The 13936-nt window shown below is 45.4% G+C and overlaps 2 protein-coding genes across 3 annotated transcripts; one reads left to right on the top strand and one right to left on the bottom strand.

Annotated features, from left to right (window-relative positions):
• Positions 1-493: 493 nt before the first annotated feature.
• LOC542695 (monosaccharide transporter 1) lies at positions 494-3786 on the top strand. The gene is made up of 3 exons (NM_001112211.2): positions 494-672; positions 749-1068; positions 2507-3786. Exons 1-3 carry the CDS (start codon positions 540-542, stop codon positions 3623-3625), a joined length of 1572 nt encoding a protein of 523 aa, NP_001105681.2. The 5' UTR covers positions 494-539; the 3' UTR covers positions 3626-3786.
• A 200-nt stretch (positions 3787-3986) lies between these two features.
• Positions 3987-11683, bottom strand: LOC101027210 (Outer arm dynein light chain 1 protein). Of its 2 annotated transcripts, none has more exons than XM_035960709.1 (5): positions 11256-11683; positions 6908-7337; positions 5388-6795; positions 5096-5242; positions 3987-4822 (listed from the first exon to the last, which is right to left on the bottom strand). In XM_035960709.1, the coding sequence occupies exons 2-5, from the start codon at positions 6956-6958 to the stop codon at positions 4248-4250; spliced, it is 2181 nt and encodes a 726-aa protein (XP_035816602.1). In that variant the 5' UTR covers positions 6959-7337; positions 11256-11683; the 3' UTR covers positions 3987-4247. The 2 variants fall into 2 exon arrangements, with proteins under 2 accessions (XP_035816602.1, NP_001266782.1); NM_001279853.1 differs by having other exon boundaries at positions 3989-4822; positions 11377-11620.
• Between the last annotated feature and the right edge of the window lie 2253 nt (positions 11684-13936).

Genomic DNA, 13936 nt, shown 5'->3' with positions numbered 1-13936 from the left:
AATTTCTAGGAAACTTGAAAGGGTAGTGGGGAAGTGGGAAAAAAATAATCTGAAATAAGCACCTCCTCACTTGCTTATGGATTATCATAATCCAAGGGGTTAGATTATATAATCTGGGCAAATAAGCTGGACTGTTTGTTTGCCTCTTAGGATTATTTAATCCAGATTATATAATCTGGGGGTAAACAAACAGGCCCTTAGTAGTGGGAACTGAAACGGATTAGATAATTTGTCCAGCGCAGCATTTGCACGTAGAGTACAGCTAGCCTAGGTCCTAGCTGCAACCGCGTAACGGTTACTCCAACTGGGAGCCTGGACTGGTAGCGTTGACTTGCCAACCATGCATTTCGATATGGATCGATCAGAGACTAGCACTAGCTAGCTAGTAGTATTATATAAGGAGGGAGCAGGCAGCAGCACTCTCCTACAGCTCCAGATTGTATTCAAAGAGAGGCAGCGCAGGGTGCAAGAAGCTGTCCCTCCCTCCCTCCCCTGTGCTTCTGCTAGCTAGGTGCCTGCGGAGGAGAGATAGGGATACGATGGCCGGCGGTGGCATCGTGAACACGGGCGGTGGCAAGGACTACCCCGGCAAGCTCACCCTCTTCGTGTTGCTCACCTGCATCGTCGCCGCCACCGGCGGTCTCATCTTCGGATATGACATCGGTATCTCAGGTGCGGTGGCAAGGACTACTGCTTGCTGTTATGAGTTATGAGTTATGACTTGATGATCCATTATTCATTCATGCAGGCGGCGTGACGTCCATGAACCCGTTCCTGGAGAAGTTCTTCCCGGAGGTGTACCGGAAGAAGCAGGAGGCCAAGACGAACCAGTACTGCAAGTACGACAACCAGCTGCTGCAGACCTTCACCTCCTCCCTCTACCTGGCCGCGCTGGTCGCCTCCTTCTTCGCCGCCACCGTCACCCGCGCCGTCGGCCGCAAGTGGTCCATGCTCGTCGGCGGCCTCACCTTCCTCGTCGGCGCCGCCCTCAACGGCGCCGCCCAGAACATCGCCATGCTCATCGTCGGACGCATCCTTCTCGGAGTCGGCGTCGGCTTCGCAAATCAGGTACTATATAATATATATAATATACGGTGCTGATAATATAATTAATGTTATTATATACACCACACATATATATAATCTCTTCATTGGTTTTACCGTGCCGTGACTAGCCGTAGCGATCGATTCCGTCAATGGTCTTGCGTATATGATAGGTACATGTATGCATAGCTGTCCAAGGTGAGATTAGATTCTCTTCATTTCTCTTCATTTCTTTGGTGTTAATTAGTGAACCAAGGAAAACAATATATACGCATATATATATATATATATATATATATATATATATATATATATATATATATACACACACACACACTACTAGCAAGTAGTTCCACATATAATAATAATATTAACAAGCTTGCTAGTCGTGTACATACATACAAGCATAACGTGCATGTGCAAAGTCCAAGCTGGTAGGCTAGCTAGCTCATATACATATATATCAATAGAATCTCCATTGTCTGGAAGCATATGCATGCATGCTTCCCAAAGTCCAAGCTAGGTAGCAACACAATTCAAAGATGTTTACTTTTCTTTTTTATTTCTTGACAGAGAGAGAGAGAGAGATAGATAGCTACCTACCATGTTCACATCACTCTCCTAGCTAGCTTAACTTGCTTGCCGCCGGTTCCTTGGCACTTGCTGCGTTTTCTTGCTTCATTATATTGTCCGGCCGCTCGATCTCGCAGCCGTTTACGAACCTGTTGTCGTTGCCAACTACAATTATGTTCATTATATATGTAGAATATTAGTTGTATCCAGTGCGTGCGTAACTAAACGTATACTCCGTGGCTATCTAATCTAGCTGTATAGTCGACAAGGTTCACGTGCAACACTTGATTTCATTCAAAATTAAAGCAAAGTTCTTTTGCTCTAGAGCCTGCTGCAAAGATCATTCAGACGCAAGGTTTCATGTGACGACACTGACTAGGCCCGGCCGGATCACAAGCAAGATAAGATCAGAGCCCTGCTAGCTATACGTCCGGCCGGCCGTGGATTATTAATTCTTGGACATAGATTTTGGACCTTCAAATTCCAACCACACGCAGATTTTTCTTCTCTCTTCGTTCATTATCCTCATTCTTCCTCCCCCAAAGACTTTGACTTGGACTATTGCGTTAAACAAAGTTACATCACAAGGTCATTTTCATCGCGCATATATTATGTACATATATACATAGGTGTAGAGAGATTAAAAAAAAGGCAGAAATTATTGCATATATCTTGAAAGAAACACGGACAGAGATGGGCAGACAGACAGTGACCAGGACCAGCTAGCTAGCTGTAAAACCATGCATTAATGTTTTTTTAGTAAACTAGCAATATTAATAGTGAGACTGCGAGGCAGTAACTAGTAATTATGAATGAATGAATGAACGAACGTAATAGATGAACAGAAGGAAACTGAATTCTCACGTACGCATGGCATATGCATATGCAGTCCGTGCCTGTGTACCTGTCGGAGATGGCGCCGGCGCGTCTCCGGGGCATGCTCAACATCGGCTTCCAGCTGATGATCACCATCGGCATCCTGGCTGCGGAGCTCATCAACTACGGCACCAACAAGATCAAGGCCGGGTACGGGTGGCGCGTGAGCCTGGCGCTGGCGGCGGTGCCGGCGGCCATCATCACCCTGGGCTCCCTCTTCCTCCCGGACACCCCCAACTCGCTGCTGGAGCGGGGCCACCCGGAGGAGGCACGCCGCATGCTCCGCCGCATCCGCGGCACGGACGACATCGGCGAGGAGTACGCGGACCTGGTGGCGGCCAGCGAGGAGGCCCGCCAGGTGCGCCACCCGTGGCGGAACATCCTGCGCCGCCGGTACCGCGCGCAGCTCACCATGGCCGTCGCGATCCCCTTCTTCCAGCAGCTCACGGGGATCAACGTCATCATGTTCTACGCGCCCGTGCTGTTCGACACGCTGGGATTCAAGAACGACGCCTCCCTCATGTCCTCCGTCATCACGGGCCTCGTCAACGTCTTCGCCACCGTCGTGTCCATCGTCACCGTCGACCGCGTCGGCCGCCGCAAGCTGTTCCTCCAGGGCGGCGCGCAGATGATCGTGTGCCAGCTCATCGTGGGCACGCTCATCGCCGCCAAGTTCGGGACCAGCGGCACGGGGGACATCGCCAAGGGCTACGCCGCGGTCGTCGTGGTCTTCATCTGCGCCTACGTCGCCGGCTTCGCCTGGTCGTGGGGGCCCCTGGGCTGGCTCGTGCCGTCCGAGATCTTCCCGCTGGAGATCCGCCCGGCGGGGCAGAGCATCAACGTCTCCGTCAACATGTTCTTCACCTTCTGCATCGCGCAGGCCTTCCTCACCATGCTCTGCCACTTCAAGTTCGGCCTCTTCTACTTCTTCGCCGGCTGGGTCGTCATCATGACCGTCTTCATCGCCTTCTTCCTGCCCGAGACCAAGAACGTGCCCATCGAGGAGATGGTGCTTGTCTGGAAGTCACACTGGTTCTGGAAAAGGTTCATCGCCGACGAGGACGTGCACGTCGGCATTGGCAACAACCACCCGGCCAAAAACGGCAGCGACACCAAGGGGGCCGACGCGTGAACGTGATCTCAACATCTATATTCCATCTACAGTCACAACTGAAATGTACATTTAGGCTTCCATTGTTCCATCAACTAGTAGCTACATGTCCTCCTAGTAAAGTACCAGTGTTTGTTTGTGTAATGTTTGTTACGCCCATTAAATTCTTCTTGGATTGGATGAACTACAAGCAAAGACATTCCCTGGATGCAGTACAATGATAACAGCAGCCAGTAGGCAAACACATTCCAGATGGAAGCAAAGAGATTATTTGCCTTTTCCATCATGTACTACTACCAACTAGCCATACATAAACAACAAAAACAGGGCATGTTCACAAAATTTCACCACCAAGCAATAGTACAGTCTTATAGAAGACATCTTGAAAAAAAATACTAATCTTTATTTTGTTTCTTTCAAGCTTTATTCATAAGGCAAGTAAATCATACAATTCCCAATTGCCATCAATACCACTCAACAATATTAGAAAAAAAAATATGGGCTGATATGAAAGCACTGCTCTGTTTACTGTTTTGAGCTTTATTCACGTGAGAGAGAAAAAAAATCCACCAGCAAAACTGGTGCCTCGCTTTACTTCACAACAATACCATGGTAGTATATCGATGGTCGTGCTTGACTGATCTTACTGTGTCCTTCCCTCTGTCTGGGTTTGCTTCGCCAGATCTATGGCACTCGCATGTTCAAGGGGCCTTGACCCCAGCGAGGTCTTGTGCGTGTTGCGGGCTCTCGTGTACTTGAGCGCTGAGCTTGACACATATCCAGAGCGTCCATGCCGCGAGCTCTGTGGCTTGTGAGCAGACGGGGCACCCACCAACCTGGAAGATCTGCGGTCGGGTCTGCCACCACGGTCAGAATGGTGCGAAGAAGAGATCTTGCGGGTATGGCGGTCCGAGACGTCTTTTGATCCAGTCGCCCTAATAGGCTGCTTGTTGTACACAGCGAGGTTTGGCAGGAGACCAAGCAGGTACTTCTTCAGGTGCTCATCGCCTACATTCTTCTGTGCAGGGTTGCCGGCAAGGTTAATGGCTTCTAGAGAGTTGTAATTCGCAGCTAGCTGCCCGAGGCCCTTTGATGTAGAAATCTTGTTGTGGCGCAAGTCCAGAATCTTGAGCTTCAGAAGCCGGTGAAGACCATCTACCTCACTGATCTTGTTACCGGCCAGATATAACTCCTTCAACGAGGAACAGGAGGCCAATCCTAACAGATGATCCAAAACACAAGTCAATGCAAGAAGTCTTCTTTCGGTTGGAACACATATAATTCTGTTTATCAGGAAATATTCATGAATGGGGTTTCTCATATAACTTGAGATAGTTAAAAATCCGAAGCACAGTGAATTCGCCATTATCAGAAGATGAAAAGGGGGGAAAGGGTAAAGGAACAAAGTAAGAACCTATCATGTGGCATTGTGGCACAACCAAGGAGAAACACATAAAAAACGAAGATTATATAAGAAGCTAAAACACATACCATGGCCAATTCTAGATATTCTATTATAGCTGATATCCAACAAGCGCAATCGTGTCAACTCTCTAAGGCCTTCAATTGTTGATATGTTATTCTTTGACAGGCTTAACATGTGAAGGCCTTTTGGAAGAGCTCCTGCTGTTACTCGCACTGCGCAGAAAGACCCAGACATTAGAAATGCGATGGTCTAATCTTCTTGAAACAGATGAGCAGTACAGCTGCAAAAGAAAGAAGGAAAACAGCATCCCACTAACAACTAATGTTGAGCTAATAATAAAAAAATAAAAGGGCTTACCAATTGAGTTCCCTGATAAGTTTAATACGCGCAAACCTGAGAATGCGCTCAGTCTTGGGATCGCAACCAAACCAAGGTTTGCCAACTGTGCCGATGATGAAGCAGGAGTTAACTTCGAAATATAAGTGTAAGCTATCTCCATACCAAGCGGGCTTTTAGCATCAGGCCGCACAGCAGGAACGCCAGCCATCGGTTCACGAGATTTGGCTAAAGCAGAAACTGAATTCTCTCCTTGCCCATCCAAAGCGATATCATTGATATCAATCTGATTGATCCAATCCTCGATTCTTTTAATATTGTAGGTTCTTGGAGTAAGTTCACTTGGGTCCTCATCAATGTCAGTTCTACTGTGTTCAGGTTCCCCACTAATGTCGTTTGTATCAGAAATGCTCACCGACTCAGGTACTTCCACTACAAGCGACTGGTGGAGTGTGCTATCTCTGTTCGACAGCTCTCTCTCTTGACCTGTAGCTTCACTGAGGTCGACATCATTCCCAGAATGGTAATAATCTGCACAGAAAAGGGCAACTGGACCCAGCGAGTGATCGCCACAAATGTATTTGCCATCCCAGTATTCGTGACCTACTAGGATCCCATCCCTGACAAAAAATTCTTCTGTGCTTCCAGTGGACCGTTGACCCTCTGCAGCAACATCAGAGCAACCTACTGAACCATGGTCGTCAATGTTTGATGCCCGGTGCATATTTGGAGAAGGTGCACAATAAACATCCAAATTTGATTTACAGTGATACATTTCACCACCTCTCAGGTAGTCAAATTTCTCATCAGTCAGTGAACATAAACCGTCAACAGATCTGCACCCTAGTATCTCAGAATCGACAGAACCTTCTGGATCACTGGTGCAATCATTCTGAAATATTGCAGATTGTGATCTTGGGAGATTGCTTTGGGAATAAGGCATGTCATGATGGCTATCAGAATCAACAGTGTGATCACCTAAAGGTTCACAAAAGTCATGGCTGATTAGGTCAGATGAGGCATCAAAATCATCCTCATTTTTCAGTCTGTACAGCTTACTAGATTCTCCAACAACTTCAGATCTCTTCAAATTAGAGGGATCATATTTGTGTTCATGGTTTGTAACATCAACCTCAGAGCCTTCGCTAGAATTACGACCATGATCCTTTTGAAGCATGTTTACAAGCGACTGACTCTTCTTTAGGTGCCCAACCTCCTTGCCCTCATCAGAGCACACATATCTATTCAAGTCTTCTGACCTACAGCATTCTTGATGAGATGATGGGCTACTGCCACAATGACCACTAACAGCTGAACGGTTATTTTCTTCTGTCATCTGGTTTGAACGAACTGAGCCAGTCATGGACTCCAACTGATAATCCTTCTTTGACGCTGCATGCATGGTTTCATCTGCTGGGGAAAAAACCTCCTAATAAGAGAACAGAATAAGATGTGAGTTACTGTAGTAGGATCAAAACTAGTCTCTTCTTCATGGGAATGCAACAGGAAGCAGTAAAAATACAGGAGGTACTTGTCTATACCTTGGATCTGTGATGTGCAGTAGAGGATGAAAAGCAAAAGAACCTAACCATAAGAAACAAACTCTGATGTCAACTACGCAAGCTTACACCAGATTGCTTTGATCACCAACACACGAAAAAACCTATGAAACCAATCACATTGCTGAACCACGGGAACTTTTCCTAGAGAACTGAACTGAGCAAATTTGTTACATCTCAGCTGCCATTGGAAATTAGCCGTAATCAACAAAAAGGCCTTCCAAGGCTCGACGAAGCCTCCAGATGTAGGTCGGGCTTACTCCCAAAGGCAAGGATAAGGTGGTTGCAGAATTGTTGCAGACCCACACCCACTTAGAGGTGCGAGATGTGTATGACCTCTTGATATCTGCCAGTCTGAAGGGCTTATGAACTAAACAAATCCAAAAGGATGCATGTGTGTGGTGGAAAAATCCTGCAAAACAAAAAGGCATGCATGAGTTCAGGGGGACGCAAGGGGTGGGCAATGGGGGCCATGGCCCCACCACAATTTTATAAACTCTTATACCTAGACTTAGATATACAACAAAATAAACAAACTTTTATATAGTAGGTCGGGCTAAATTTAACGAAAACTAGGCTTTTTTCTAACTTTTCCTCAACGTTCCACTACTCAGCCCACTTCACACTCGAGTCGTTCGATTCCCTCCCCTACCGTTAGCCCACTCGTGACTCGCTTGTTCCTTCGACCATCGAATGATCGGTTTGGTGGCCTAACCCACTCACTGCCAACGCCACCTTACCTCCTCGTCACTCGTCGGCTCGACGCCTCGTCCGAATCTTGCACGCAACACCACTACTCTGCCTCCTAGTTCACATAAGCGAGTGGATAGGCTATCTGTCACACCCAAATTTAAGGGTCAAATCCGGTCGCGAATCAAATGTGTGCTGGGATCACACACATATGATGACTCATGGTACATAAACGAATATCACATCTTTAATATATAATAGAGTTCTGTACAAAATAGTTAAATAATTACATCATACGAAGACAACGATTTAGCAACCATAGTTGACTGGGAGACAACGGTCTAGACCTCTCATGATCTCATCGCGGCATCCTTCATGATCCTTATCCTGTAGTTCCTGTTACTGACCTAGAGGATGTGAGTACAACAAGGGTGAGCTCACATACGTTCATCGCTCAACAAGTTGTGGGGAATAATGTGCATTAGCTCATTTACGGTGGGGGCTCATGTGAAGTGTAAGGCTTACCAATGAAGATGGTTAAAGCTGAGCATTGCTTTTAGAATTGGTCAAATTTTATTAGCAGTTACTAAGTATAAATAGATACCAACCCAAATAAATAAGAGATCACAATTAATGATAACACTCATAATGCAATGCAAATGAAAAATTAAGTTTAGTTCCATAAATTACTCATGTGAGGGTCCGAGCCACTCATGACCGTGAGCACGGCTGATAAACCAATTTTACACTCTACAGAGGTTGCGCATCTTTACCCAAAAGTCGTGTTACCCATATGCCAAGGGGTCATTGATCTCATACATCTCTACCGAGGAAACGAGGCAGGGTAGCACTACGAGGCCTTTACATAGTTTCACTAGCTTCAGAAAACCCGCTACGGTTTCTGAGAAGGGCAATATAGGAATCCCTCGTCCGAAAAGCCATCGCAGCATGACGACCCGAGAACCTCTCTATACTGCAGCTCCTCTACCGCCCTTGCCCCTTTCGGGTAAGGTAGTCCTCCACTAGCTTTCCTAATTAGTCAGCCAAGGGCGTCCCATACCACCCTTGTGGTAGCACTGTTTTCCCGGATGGTTCTCCATGTTCCAATTAACATAATGATTTTATCATGAACAATAATTAAAACAACAACAAAATTGGAACATGATCATAATATAACATTAATTTTCCAAAACCAAGTAGAGCAATAGCAAATCTACTCAATTGTATGCATAAAATTTAATAAGCATGTAATTCACATAGTTATATAACCCAATAGAAGTAATTTATATAGAATAACTCACCATCCTATTTATTATAGTTTAAGTATATACCCAACATTTTATATTTACTATTTACTATTTTTTAGGAAGATAGTCTCAATTCATAACTTATACGTTTGAAATTTTAAATCTTTAGGGAATTTTCTTAATTCACCATGATACGATTTTGGGGTGTTACACTATCGATGGGATCCTACCTTGGCACCACGGCGCCACATGCCCTCGCTATCTCACTAGGGTCCCGTCGTGTCATCGCAGTGCGGAAATGGCTACCGCTTGCCACCATCGTCTTGTCGCCTCGTCGCCGCCATCTATCGCCACATCATCTCTTGCCCTCGCTACAACCCCCCCCCCCCCCCCCCCCCCCCGCCCTGTCGTCGCCATCTCGTGGTGGACTCGCCGACTCACCACATAGATGTGTCGATGCGACCATTCCTCCCTAGCGTCCCACTCCCGCCATCCCACCCCTTTCCTCTATCTAACTCTCCTTTAGTGTGGCCAAAATGATATTTCAGTATTTATGTCATTTTGGAACACTCATCGTATTATCACTTAACCTCCATGTTATTATCATGAAACTATTTTTATCTAATGGTCTAGTCTAGTAATTTGTCTCTTACGGTATCGCCCCACCTAGAGTTTTATCTTGTGTCCGCCACTTTACATGAGGGAGCAATCATGACTTGAAAGAAACAACTCGATAGGCAAAGCAGATACGAAATTTGTGATTGAGGCAAAAAAAGAGTTAAGATTGCCACATTATACAAATTTTCATAAAGCTAAGTTCTATTATGCAAAACATTATTACAACACAGAAACATGCAGATTCTTTTGCGCTGCATTGGGAGCAGTGCAACCAGTGAGTTACGAATAAATTCAGCTAGTACTAGCAGCAAGCATGTGCTACTGATTCCAATACACATGAATCAATTAGCACCCAACTGAAATAAAGTACATCCAAAGTTATTGAGTTCAATGTTATTAGATGCATGTGCATAAGGCTCAGACTCGTCGTTCTTCACAGCCTGCTAGTAGTGTCAGTACTGGAGGTTCTCAAGGGAGCTCTATTGATCCAGTCAGTCAGTCAGGAGATGTTGATGCTCCTTTGTCGCAACGCTACCTATTCACTGCTAGGTGCTGCTAGTTATGTGACTCCATCTTTGACTCTGCCATGTTCTGATGTTGTTCTCAGTCTTCTACTAAGGGACCACCTTACACATCCACTTCAACTCTTCAAATATTCATGCATAGATTCTTGATTCTGATACTTCCTTTCATATCCCTCACTGCACTGATTTTCTTCCATGTGTCATTCTTGTTCCCTTACTGGTCGTACACCTGATGGATCCTCTCTGTTGCTAGGCAGGGCGCTCTTTCGTCCAACTCTTTTCATATTCTTAATGTTTCCTATGTTCCAAACCTAACTGTGCAGCACTGCAGCTTATGTCATCATGATTGTAGTGAAGTGGATAGCAAAAAAAAGGGGGGAGAGAAGAAAGACTGAATGATCACATGATGCAAAATTTAGGATAGGAGCATATGGTTGAGGACTTGAGGCAGTCCAGTAATTATGAACCTATCCAATTCCAACAGTCATTTAGGATGATGACATATTGTTCCTCACCTAATTCCAACCATCATTTAGGATGACATATTATTCCTCGGCTCAGACATTGCAACGAGGAGGGCGACCCTACCTAGGCAACTTTGGTTACACCATCTTGAATTGTTTCAGATGGAAGAGTGTTGTTTATAGATGGCAAGATCCCAGGATTAGAAAAAAGAAACCGCCATCAGCAATCACAGTTTGCAACCGAAAAAGTATATGCAGTAGTACCAGGGAGATGTTAATCATGGTTTGCAACCGAGAGGTAGGTGCAGGTCCAGCACTGGCGGAGGCAGAAGCAAAAGGCTCGGCTCCACCAGAGCATCGGCATTCAGCAACACACACACACATACTGACATACAGAACAACAATAGCTGTCCTTTTCTCCTCCCGAGACGCGAGTCTGCAGTTTTGGCTGTTCCCCTGTGTGCGGTCGGGTGTCGACAACAGCGCAAGAGCAAAAAGGTGGGCCGCGCATTGTACCGGGATAAGGACAGCGTAATTACTGCGTGAATCCCACATGATTCATGTCGTCATGAGTACGAGATAGCTCAAGTAACGAAAGGATGCCGTTTGCTGATCGTAGAATCCAAATTAGACAGCTATTATTATTATATTAAAAATATAAGACAATTAAATATCGTCTCGTGGATGAATATCGACAGCAACACGTAGTGGAAAAAAAAGGAGATCCGAGACGATGCACGAACTCGGCTAGAAAGAAATATGTAATGGTTTCGCTTCGATTGGATACCTGCGGCCTGCGGGGACGAGAACGAAGAAGAGTGGTAGCAGAACGGAAGGAAGCGCATCCGCCATCCATGAGAGTAACGCAATCTAGGTTAGAGAGGAAAGGGGAAGCAAGGGAATCTTACCAGGAGATTCGATTCGAAAGCAATCCAAGCCCGGATGGGTTGGATGGGTCTCGGGAGGCACGGGAACGACGGCTCCGCCCTTGGACGGGTGATGAGATGGGTCGGGTTGGCACGATTGGATGAGGAGGAGGATGGGAGGACCGGAGGAGCTTCCTCTAGGTGGGGGCTCTCCCGGAAGCAGGCGGCGCGGCGGCGGCGGCAGTGAGGAATGGAAGACGGACGAGAGGCGTGGGAGGTTGGACGGGACTTTTTCTTTGTTTGTTTGTTTCTTTCTTTCTTCCCTGTTGTGTTGTTTACGAGCTTTTTACATTTATGGGACTCCGAACATTTTTCTTTTTTTATAATGGAAACATGAGTTACGGATAACGCGTACAGCCAATACAAGTTGATTATTACAATCATGAACCGTTATATGAATAGTGAAACTAATTCAAATGAACAAAATGACAAGACTATGACTAACACTAGTCATACGCAATTCTTGCATTTGAGCGTTATTCATAATTTGCAAAGACTTCTATCGCCACCACTTCCAAAGCTTGAGAAGCGACAAGGATTTGTTGTTGTGATTCCTCTTTTTGTAGAAGTCTCCAGAATCTGGATCAGTGAGTACATCTGAAAATAACCTGCACAATTGATGGAATTGATTTATGATAAAGTTGTTATTCCAAAGAGTATTTTTTTAACCTAGACCCCTATTAGTTCCCCAAGACCCGATAATATGATTAATGCTAACATGCATTTCTATTTTTGAGACAAAATAAATTATTCTTCATATGCTTTTGGCCATATAGCAGTCAAAAAAGAGATGTGAATACTTTCATTTCGATTGCAAAAGCTATATGTCAAGCTACCTTTCCATCGTCTTTTGGCTAAATTATCTTTAGTAAGGATCGCTCCACGACATAATTCCACAAAAAATATTTTCAAGGGGAGCTTAAGTTTCCAAAGCTTATTGTTTCGTTCGTTGTTGGGAATATTCATCAAAAATAGTATATAGATTGGACAAAGAAGATTCCATTCCTATGACCGTCCTAAACAAATTTATCTCTAGACAGAGACAGAGTAACCGTAGTTAGCAGTTTAGCATATTGTGCCAATCCACTAATTTAATCCCCATGATTGTACGTCGAAAAGATAAATTAAGATTCGTATCTGAAAAACGTCTGCAGCCAAGGTTGATTTGTTATGCACTATATTAAAGATATTCGGAAATTGCTCACTAAGAGTTCAACTGGTTACCCATTTGTCCTTCCAGAATCTGGTAGCTTAACCATTCTTCACTTCTGAAAGGGAAATAGGCTTACACCTTTTCCTAGATTGATTTTGGTGGTTGAATTGCCCAACACAAATAATTGGACTAACTAGTTTGCTCTAGTCTATAAGTTTTACAGGTGCCAAAGGTTCACAACAAGCCAATAAAAAGACCAAAGATGGGTTCAAATAAAGAGAGCTAAAGACATCCCAAAGGCACCCTGGTCTGGCGCACCGGACTGTCCGGTGCACCAGGGAACTTGACGCTGAACTCGCTACCTTCGGGAAAATGGGAGGCCGCTCCGCTATAATTCACCGGACTGTCCGGTGTACCAGCGGAGCAACGGCTACTTCGCGCCAACGGTCGACTGCAACCACATTAAATGCGCTACAGTGCGCGGCAGAGTCAGAGCACGCGCAGAAGGGGCACCGGACACTCTACAGAACATGTCTGGTGCACCACCGGACAGCCCAGAGGCCCCACCAGTCAGAGCTCCAACGGTCAGAACCCAACGGCCCGGCTGACGTAGCTGGCGCACCGGACTGTCCGGTGCGCCATGGGACAGACAGCCTCCCAACGGCCAATTTTGGTGGTTGGGGCTATAAATACCCCAACCACCCCACCATTCATTGCATTCAAGTTTTTCCAACTTCTCACACCTTACAAGAGCTATAGCATTCAATACAAGACACACCAAAGAGATCAAATCCTCTCCCAAGTCCTTATTTCATTCCAAATCAAATAGTGACTAGTGAGAGAGTGACTTTTGTTCATTTGAGCTCTTGCGCTTGGATTGCTTCTTTTTCTCATTCCTTCTTGTGATCAACTCAATTGTAACTGAGACAGGAGACACCAATTGTGTGGTGGTCCTTGCGGGGACTTTGTGTCCCGTTTGATTGAGAAGAGAAGCTCACTCGGTCTAAGTGACCGTTTGAGAGAGGGAAAATTTTCAAAGAGACCCGGTCTTTGTGACCACCTCAACGGGGAGTAGGTTTGCAAGAACCGAACCTCGGTAAAACAAATCATTGTGTTTCGCTCTTTATTTGCTCACGATTTGTTTTTCGCCCTCTCTCTCGGACTCTTTCATATTTCTAACGCTAACCCGGCTTGTAGTTGTGCTTAAGTTTATAAATTTCAGATTCACCCCCCTCTAGGCGACTCTCAACTTCGAAGTGCCTCCATCTAAGGAACTGATCCTTAATATTCATTAGACCCGACCATAATTGTCCCCTGCCTTCTAGATATTTGAGAAAGGGATTTCTCTCCTAGATATTTATTTTTAAGTAATTGTTGCCACATCCCCTC

Source organism: Zea mays, chromosome 7 (genome assembly GCF_902167145.1).
Source record: "Zea mays cultivar B73 chromosome 7, Zm-B73-REFERENCE-NAM-5.0, whole genome shotgun sequence".
Taxonomy (NCBI): Eukaryota; Viridiplantae; Streptophyta; class Magnoliopsida; order Poales; family Poaceae; genus Zea; species Zea mays.
Note: the sequence above shows the minus strand (reverse complement) of the source record. Positions and strands in the feature narration are given on the sequence as shown.

Bases quoted from the DNA above. Each gene is read 5' to 3' on its own strand.
- LOC542695 (NM_001112211.2), top strand. From the start codon at position 540: ATGGCCGGCGGTGGCATCGTGAACACGGGCGGTGGCAAGGACTACCCC. The intron at 673-748 runs GTGCGGTGGCAA...TCATTCATGCAG, and splicing joins ATATGACATCGGTATCTCAG to GCGGCGTGACGTCCATGAAC. The intron at 1,069-2,506 runs GTACTATATAAT...ATGCATATGCAG, and splicing joins GCGTCGGCTTCGCAAATCAG to TCCGTGCCTGTGTACCTGTC.
- LOC101027210 (XM_035960709.1), bottom strand. From the start codon at position 6,958: ATGGTTAGGTTCTTTTGCTTTTCATCCTCTACTGCACATCACAGATCC. The intron at 5,243-5,387 runs GTAAGCCCTTTT...CTTTCTGCGCAG, and splicing joins CTTATCAGGGAACTCAATTG to TGCGAGTAACAGCAGGAGCT. The intron at 4,823-5,095 runs GTATGTGTTTTA...ATCATCTGTTAG, and splicing joins AATATCTAGAATTGGCCATG to GATTGGCCTCCTGTTCCTCG.